This window comes from Hyperolius riggenbachi, chromosome 1 (genome assembly GCF_040937935.1).
Source record: "Hyperolius riggenbachi isolate aHypRig1 chromosome 1, aHypRig1.pri, whole genome shotgun sequence".
NCBI lineage: Eukaryota > Metazoa > Chordata > Amphibia > Anura > Hyperoliidae > Hyperolius > Hyperolius riggenbachi.
In genome coordinates, this window is record NC_090646.1 from 447,512,522 (window position 1) to 447,521,833 (window position 9,312).

The 9,312-nt window shown below is 42.2% G+C and overlaps 1 protein-coding gene across 1 annotated transcript in view; it reads left to right on the top strand.

Moving 5' to 3' along the window:
• Window positions 1-6,614, top strand: part of CIT (citron rho-interacting serine/threonine kinase) — a 150,184-nt gene extending 143,570 nt beyond the window's left edge. Inside the window, exons 42-43 of the mRNA XM_068243643.1 lie at window positions 2,715-3,015; window positions 5,018-6,614. Coding sequence (XP_068099744.1) covers window positions 2,715-3,015; window positions 5,018-5,041 — 325 coding nt within the window. The 3' untranslated portion in view covers window positions 5,042-6,614. The remainder of the gene's footprint in view (window positions 1-2,714; window positions 3,016-5,017) is intronic.
• The last annotated feature ends 2,698 nt before the right edge of the window (window positions 6,615-9,312 follow it).

The window sequence follows — 9,312 nt, forward strand, 5'->3', positions numbered from 1 at the left end:
AAAGAAATGGTTTAGAGCATAAATATCGGCAAGTGAGGAAAACATGTTTATGTACTATAAGAAGGCCATTATGTATTGCATACCATGTTTCAGCTGTAATCCAACACTGCATAGCTTTATTGATCGGGCCACATGATCACAGTTATTTTCTTATAATGCCATCTAGGCTTAGGGACTGTTGTCATCTCTTCAGGAATAGGCTGAGTTTTTTTCAGGCTGCTTCATAATGTCACTCACAACATTGGCCTCTCTGTGAGTGGAGTGGCTGAGCTCTGGCTCATACAGAACAGCCTACTCCTCCCTAGATACCAAGCTCCTATCAGGCTTCGTAGTAGCAAATCTGATATAACTAGTAAATTATTGTGTTTTCATTTCATATTCTACATTTTGTTTTTGCTTGGACTTGGGCTTTATCGTGAACGTGTGTCCAATTGTTTATGTAGTGCACACACGGGTGTCTGCAGGAGTACTGCTGCAGACACCCATGTGTGCACATCAAGCTTTCTCTCCAGGAGTGCACATTGGCATCATTGTCCTTGAGAAAGAGAGACATCATTGTCTTGAAACTTTGGAATATTGTAATATGCAGCAATAAAGACAGTTTACATTTGATTGGAGTGCCGACCATTACTCTTTTGATCTATTGCATACATGTCAAACTCTGGCCCGTGGGCCAAATTTGGCCATCAGAGCCACTAAATTTGGCCCTAAGTGGTTTCCCCACTTTACATTATGTTTGGTCCACTCTAGACCAACGGGGAAGATATATTGGAGTGAAGCCCTAGAACAGCATGGAAGCCATATAGGGAGGTAATCACTAAACACTAGGGAACTGTATAGGGGAGGGTGGGGGCCACTAGACACCAGGGAACTGTATAGGGAAGGGAGGGAGGATCGCTAGACACCAGGGAACTGTATAGGGGAGGGAGGAGAACCACTAGACACTGGGAAACTCTATATGCATTGGAGGGGAGCCATTAGACACCAGGGAACTTTATAAGGGAGGAAGGTGGCCAGTGGACATCGAGGTTGGACCGTGACTTGGTTCCAGTGTTCAATTTCGGCCCACTTTGTATTTGAGTTTCACACCTGTGATCTAGTTGTTATCCAGTTACGATTGGTCTGAGCACCCAGAACTATATGGACCACACTCTGGTGTGCATCACTTCCAAATCTCTACTTGACAAATGTTTATGGAGTGACACTTGGACCTACATTGGAAAGTGTGCCTTCCTCACTTGCCAAGCTGCTTCCATTGCAAAAATCATTTGGAACGACCAAGTCTATGAATCTTCAGCTAAGCATTGTAGAAGCAATTTATTAAATATATCAAATGCATGCAAATTCACTCATGTGGCAGACTGCTGAGAATTCTGCTGGCAAAAGGTCCATGATAATATATTCAATGTTAGTGATAAATAGACAAGACGTGCGATGGCACCAGTACATTTTGGATCCCAACAGGATATATTTCAAGCATTTGCTAGACTAATAGTAACAAACAGGCAGCTGCAGAGATATGAATCATGTTTTCATATCTGTTGGATACTATTATTCTAATAAGTGCTTGAAAAAGGTCCTGTTGGGGTCTGAAACAGCCTATTGCATTGTCTATTAACTGAATTGAATTTGGTCTTTAACGTTTAGTTCGGATAATTCTCAGTAGTCTGCCACATGGGTGAATTATTATTTACTTTTTTTAAGGCTCTTATTTAGGTAAAGACATTATACATAGTTGAACAAAGCAAAGACAAAAACAAGAAACAATGTTTTAATGAAAATACATTTCACTGAGTATGTGTAAAAACGTGATCAATCCTGTTACAAATCGGCTGTATGGAATAGTTTAAGAATTAGAGTATAGCAAAACATCTATGAAATTACTGTAATTTGAATTTCGGTGTATTTAATATATTTAGTTAATTACTTCTATGGTGCTGAAGATTTAAGGTGGCCATACATCCGGCGCATTGGCGGCCGATCGGCCATCAGCCTGATCTATGGACACCTTTATAGACTTGGTATATCCAATTTGTTTTTGCTGTGTTATCAGTGTGGTGATCACTAGTGAAAATATTATCTTTAGCTCTCATGGAGGTTACACAAGCTACTTCCACTGGCTAGCTGCCTCTAGATCAGTGCTCTCTAGTTATGTGATATTGATAACAGGATTAAAGATGGTGACATCTGGCCAGTTGGAGCAGCTTAGTTAGCGAGGAAGTTTGCAAATTGACTTAGGCCTTAGGGTGAATGCACACATCCAATTTTGATTGACCAATTTTACCATTTATCATGCAGTATGAGGGCCAACAGATTTTGAGTCCTGTGAACAGATTGTGTAGGTAAGCTTTCATATTAAAGTAACAAAGTATCCTGGGCACAACTAAAGTGTTAGAGTAATGTTGATTGAAGTCAGTGTCAATGTAATGCAATAGGTTGGGTAAACTCCTGGTGCAGCTCCTTATCCCATTAGCCGCTTCAATAGAGTTATCTATTTACATTATACAGCCCAACCACAGTGCAGGCTGCCCTCAATACCTAGAATGTGAAATTACTCTAAAGAGCTGCCTTTGTGACAGCATCCAGTAGTGCTGAGGTCTTAAGATATGTCTAATATACAGCCATATTTGTAGATAGGGAAGCAATGACTCACTACAAGTTCAGTTTCATTCCAAACATTTATATTTAGATTCCATTTCTTTGTTATATTGCAGTCCAAACAAGAGAGGTCCACCTTCCTACAACGACCACATAACTAAGAGGATAGCAGCCAGCCCAGTGCCAGGTGAAGGCCAAGGCTTAGTGCGGGAACCCAGCACACCCCACCGTTTTCGTGAAGCAAGGACAGATATGCGGAGAGACAAGTCTCCTGGGAGGCCTTTGGAAAGGGAAAAGTCTCCAGGACGGTTACTAAGCACCAGAAGAGAGAGGTCACCTGGACGAATGTTTGAAGAAAGCAGTAGAACCCGCGTACCTGCAGGGGGCGCCAGAACTCCTCTATCACAAGTCAACAAGGTAGCATTACTGCGGAAATGTTTTCTTGCTATTTAGAGTTTTATAGTGTTATGGAACATCAAGCACAAACATTGTTATATGTATTACTGTAGTTACATCATTCCACTTCCTTTTGGGAGACAAGGGAAGGGTAAGAAAGAGCTCAGTGCTGGTCAACACTGGGACTGGAGAGGATTTTCCCACCACCAGTGTTTAGAGCTGAGCGGGTTGGCCTGGCACAGAAGAGGCCTTTTCTTTCTGGCCACCCAGACTGCATCACAGACTTGGGGATTGGTTACAGTCTGGAGGAAGATGAGTAGGTTGTGGGTTTCCATGAGCTTTTTTTTTTTTTTTTTTTAACTAAATTAAGAGACCTTGCCACAGAATTAGCAGCAAGGTTAACCTGATTCTCTACTTGAATGGTGAATGCTATGACATTGTACACAGTAAGCTTGCTCTCTCCATTCAGTGAAACTCAAAACTAGCATGTGAGGAGAACCAGGAAAACAGGAGTATGCTAAAACTGCTGTACTGATTGCGAAAGGTAACCAAGGATAGAGGCACCTATGTTTACAAAAGTAGCGAGTAGGTGAATGTAGACAAAACCCTTTAGCAACTATGATTTTATGAGCCAAATGTAGCCCTATACAACAGCAATAGATAGTGACTGGACATTTTTCCCTGGAACACGAGAAAACAGCTGGGTTGGACATGCTATTTTGCAGCCACTTTTCAAGGTTGAGAAAAAAAATTGTCTGGCCATTGACTGGCCGATCTGATTGATCAGAAACTATTCTTCAGGACCAATTGACACCATTAAAGGGAATGTCCAGGCAGCTTAAAAAAAAAGACATTTACTTACCCAGGGCTTCCTCCAGCCCCTTGCAGCCGACATGTCCCTCGAAGGAGCTCCGCTCCTGCTGTTGGCTTCAAGAGGCTGGAGGAAGCCCCGGGTAAGTAAATGTCCTTTTTTTAGTTGCCTGGATATTCCCTTTAATGGTGTGTGATTTGATCAATAGTCAATTGCTCAGGAGTTGGTACTGTTATTGGGCACCTTAATGGATACCAGAGCTGAAAAGATTAGGAGAAACGGGGAGCAGGCATGTACAGGGAGCTGTCATGATGGCCACTGCTCCCCGTTCTCCTTTGTATCACTCCTTCCGTAGCTAAATGCTCCCGGCAGCCTCTTCTGGGTCCCCAGAGTCGGGCATCAGTGCTCAGGCGCTGGCCTGGCTGCGCACATCCTACAGCTTTTTAGCACTTAGCAACTGAAGAAAGTACTAAATCATAGGGGGAAAAAAACCCATCAAACTTATTTTGAGTATTCTCTTGCTTAGCGGGAGATTTAAAGGTTTTATTGGTAAGGCTTGAAAATATGAAATATATTCAAGAAAACTCAGTTAATAGGATATGGGCCAGAGGACTAAAGTATGCTTATTTCAAACTCCGAAGGCATGCTGTTACCCAGAAGGACCTTCTGCTTGCTTGATTATAATCCAAGTTTCAGGTCAACCAACCTTATGAAATATTGCATTTCTAAATGTTTTTAAGGGCTCTTTCACATCTGAGCCCTTTTTTTTGCGTTTTAACGCAAAGTCGAAATTTGTGTTAACCAAGGTAAAATGAAAGTCCATAGACTTTCAATTTACCTTTCACATCCAACACTGCATTTTGGTACATTGTGGTTTAACACACCTGGGAGCTTTTATCTGTCCGGAGCTGGCATTTTCCTGACAGGTGAATTAATACCTACAACCACTGATTGTGACGCACCGCAACATCCCGACGACATGCCGCAGGCCATTAACCTGCACGCATTCTCAGTTGTGAAAGAAGCCTCAATGTTAAAACAAACATACTCAGAATTTGCACACTTGACTAGCTGCTGGTTTGTTTCATATTTTCCTTCAACTTCAACTCTTCAGGAGGTAAATGTTGTCGGTAATATTTGTTACCTAATGAGACCACTCTGCTGTGATTATCTTTGTCTATATAAAGGTTTTCTCTATTTAATCCTCTTCAGGTTTGGGACCAGTCTTCAGTATAACTATACAGTTGAGACGACAACATGGAGGGATGTTACAGTATCTGGTTTATACAGACCAATGCTTTTTATAGTCGGATTGCTTGTAGCAGACCATATCCAGAGATACTTTTGGGCTATGTGAAGATCACAAACCAACTTCAGCCCGCATCTCACATTCCAGATCGTGTCTTCTGTAACGTTCGTCTGTTTCATTTCATCGTTTTCAGGACTCTTCTTCTTGTTTTGAACTTCAGTTACAGTAATGGATCAATAACTCTTAACAGGATATATAGCCAATTACTAGGCTTTGGTTCTAACAACTGATTATTACTTGTGTATGTGATTTTTGCTTTACATGATGCTATGTATTATTTATATGGCTTTGCATTAACGCTGGCATCAGTGGTAAAGGCAAAGCTGTCAGAGAGCTGTCATAATACTGAGCACACTATACTATACAGTGCAGTTAGTTGTTTCTTTCTATGCTCTGCTGACTTCCCTCCCACAGGTGGCCACACGCCGTACAATTTTTACATTTCTTTTCGATTTAAGAATTACAATCCATTTTTCTGATTGATTGGTCAGATTTTTGAACTGCTACAATGTATCACAAATATATTTAATTTTTTGTCCCCAGTTATGAAAAGAAGATTACAAGCTCTGTCAATTGATTCGTTTATAGTCTCAAGCTATTTTTTCAATCTACTCTACACTATTCAAATTTGACTAAAGTTGTATCAGAAAAATTCCACCACTCAATCATCTTTTATCAAAAACAATGGGAAATTTGAAGAAATTTTTTTTTTGGGGGGGGGGGGGGGAGAAGAGACCCTTTCAATTCTTTTGTATAACAGGTCATTTTTATCAAATTGCCATAAAATTGGATCATTTTATTGTATTGTGTGTGGCCACCTTAACGCTTCTGCTACCTCACTTGAAGTCAAGATTTTTTGCTTTACAAACCATCACATTAATGTGCCAGGGGTATTATGTCTGAAAAGGTGCTAAATCTTTTATAGGTGTCAATTAAAAAAAACAAAAGCTCTAATATTGGATTTTTCAATTTGGGAAAGTTTGTAATTCCCCAATTCTGATATGTGTGTATGTGGTAAGCTGGGCTTTGTCTATGTACATATATAGATAAATATATATATAAATATAAGTATATATTTCTGTTGCTCTATAATGCATAATGCATGAAGGATCTGTCATCCAGGAAGCCACAGAACATTCTCAGTCTATGTAAATGTCACATCCTATATGTTTCATTGGGTAATGCTAACAAAATTTGCCCAGTTTGAATCTATTGGAAATGTATGTTAAGTGTCCCTTTCAATGCTTCCTTAACTATATATGAGGATTGTAAATACTTTAACAGAAAGTTTATATTCATAAAATTGAATATGTTTCTACTTTTTTAAGGTAAACTGTGCATTTTTGAATTTTGCCTTTTGTGAAATGTGTGGAGGGCAGGACACTGCTGTATGAGCGAGGAGGAGCTTGTTAGGTGTGGAATGCTTGATTTTATTATGCTTTGCTGCTCTTTACTAATATTGTAGAAATCAAAATAAATGCACTAAAAACCCCACATAAACATTTGTGCATAGAATTAAATATTTAAAGCTGTGTATAGAAGCATAATGTACAAGCTGTTGTGATACATGGTGTGGTAGTTGCTGACATTACAAGTTACATTTATGAGTAGAGTTGCTGGTAAAGGGATACTGTAGGGGGGTCGGGGGAAAATGAGCTGAACTTACCCGGGGCTTCTAATGGTCCCCCGCAGACATGCTGTGTTGGCGCAGCCACTCACCGATGCTCCGGCCCCGCCTCCAGTTCACTTCTGGAATTTCTGACTTTAAAGTCAGAAAACCACTGCGCCTGCACGCCCGTGTCCTCGCTCCCGCTGATGTCACCAGGAGTGTACTGCGCAGACACAGACCATACTGGGCCTGTGCTGTGCGCTCTTGGTGACATCAGCAGGATCGAGGACACGGCAACGCAGGCGCAGTGGTTTTCAGACTTTAAAGTCTGAAATTCCAGAAGTGAACCGGAGGCGGGGCCGGAGCATCGGTGAGTGGCTGCGCCAACACAGGATGTCTGCGGGGGACCGTTAGAAGCCCCGGGTAAGTTCAGCTCATTTTCCCCTGACCCCCCTACAGTATCCCTTTAAAGCCAATGGGAACCGCTAAATAAAAAAAGAAACCAGATACTTATCTAAGGAGAGGGAATGCGCTGGCTCCATCGTTTTAAATCCCCTGCCCCGGGGGAATTCAGAAGTCTTCGGGAGCAGAGTCTTCCCGAAGATAGGCGGCTCCACACTGTGCACATGCAATTGCGTGATAGAGGGCGCTCCCGCAGTATGGAGTGGCCCGTCTTCAGGAGCACTCTGTCTCCCAAAGATTTTCCAAAGTCCTCTTCCCTGGGTGTAAGTGCAGTATTTGACCAATTTAGTCAAATACTCCTCCCAGGGACAGCGCTGCACCGGTAGAGGAGAAGGAAGGCTCGTTAGGACCCAGAGCCTTCCCTCTCCTTAGGTAAGTATCTAGGTTTTTTTTGTTTTGTTTTTTGTATTAAGCGGTTCCCATTGGCTTAAGGTGTTTTTCATATCAAGACAAAAGACAAATAACCTTATATCATGCTTTTCTCCTGGCAGACTCAAAATGCCAGAGCTGCAACCACTAGGGTGCGCGCTATAGGCACTATCAGTGTTAGAGAGTCTTGCCCAGGGTCTCCTACAGAATAGGTGCTGGCTTACTGAACAAGAAGAGTGGAGATTCAAACCCTGGTCTCTGTCGGAGGCAGAGCCTTTAACCATTACACTATCCAGCCATCAATACTAAATATGTTGGTGCAGGCACATAAATTCAAGTGCACACATATCAACATTAGACACACACACTTTAGGTATTGCTTTCTTCAATACAGCGCAGTGTAATTGGGGGTGGTTACTATTGCAATTTTACTCCATACAGGTGTAAGGTTGGAAGAAATTCACTCGAGCCTGCAGATCCCTTTGGCTACGTTCACAGGGGTAGTTGCACTGTGTTCCCTGCTTTTACAGGAAACGCAGTGGAGACGAAAGCCACACCGCTCTTATGCATGCATGGAGTCAGATAAAGTAAAACCTATATTCAATGAAATGTATGCTTTGGATTTAAAATGTGTGTTTTGTGGTAACACTCTGCATGCAGCACATTGGGATGCCCCATGCCATTTGATCGCAAAGGTTCTACATTGCAGTGCGAAGTTCCGAGTTACAGTGCATCCATTACATCGCACCGCAGTGCCTTACTGTGAACTACACCGGAAATGGGCAATTCTTCTGTAAAAATGGAACAACCTAGAAATCATGAGCTGATTTACTAAAGCTGGACATTAAAGGGAATCTTAACTGAAACTTAAAGTGCTTCAACCAGATGTCCTGTGCCCGCGCAGTCACTCACCGATCATCCGGTCCCCCGCCGTAGCTCAGTTTCGTTTTTGGTGGTGCGTCTGTGTGGCTCGTCCTCGATCACACTCCCGTCCCTATGTCCTATATATGTACGAACGCATAGTACTATGTACGTGTACTGCGCAGGCGCAAAACGGCTGCAGGGATGGGAGCGTGATTGAGGACGCTGGTCTGTGACTGATTAGTTGCCGAAAACGAAACTGAGCCACAGCGGGGGACCGGATGATCGGTGTGTGACGGCATGGGCACAGGACTGTCTGCAGGGGGCTGGCTGGTAAGTAATTTTTTTTTTTTTTTGCTCAGTTAAATTTCCCTTTAAATGCATATGACTTAAGGTGTTCAAAAACACCTACCTAATACTAGAAAGCCCCCCTTGTACTGCTAATATGGCTCTGACCTGTGAATGGATTGGAGTCCCCAAGACCTCTAAGGGCTCTTTCACACTAGGAGCTGATCCTTGCATTTTGATGGATCGCTCCTTGATTGCATTTAGAAAGGTAACCCGAAAGTTTATTTGACTTACATGTTAACTTTTACATTAGACAGAGCATTACTTTGTAACGCATCTGGGAGCTTCGTAACGTCCAGCGCCTGTGGTTTCCCGAAGGATGAATTAGAACTACCTCCGCTAATCAGCGTCACATCGCAACTTTGCCACGTCATGCTGCAGGTTAACATGTGCACATGTTTGGAAATGTGAAAGAGCCCTAAAGGTTCTACTGTTAATGTCTGACAATCAGACTCTATACACTACTTCAAAGTGTTTTTCCACCCTTTGGTGAGTGGACTATCGCTTAAAGGAGCAACTTTAGAGGACACATCTGAGGAAATAAAAATC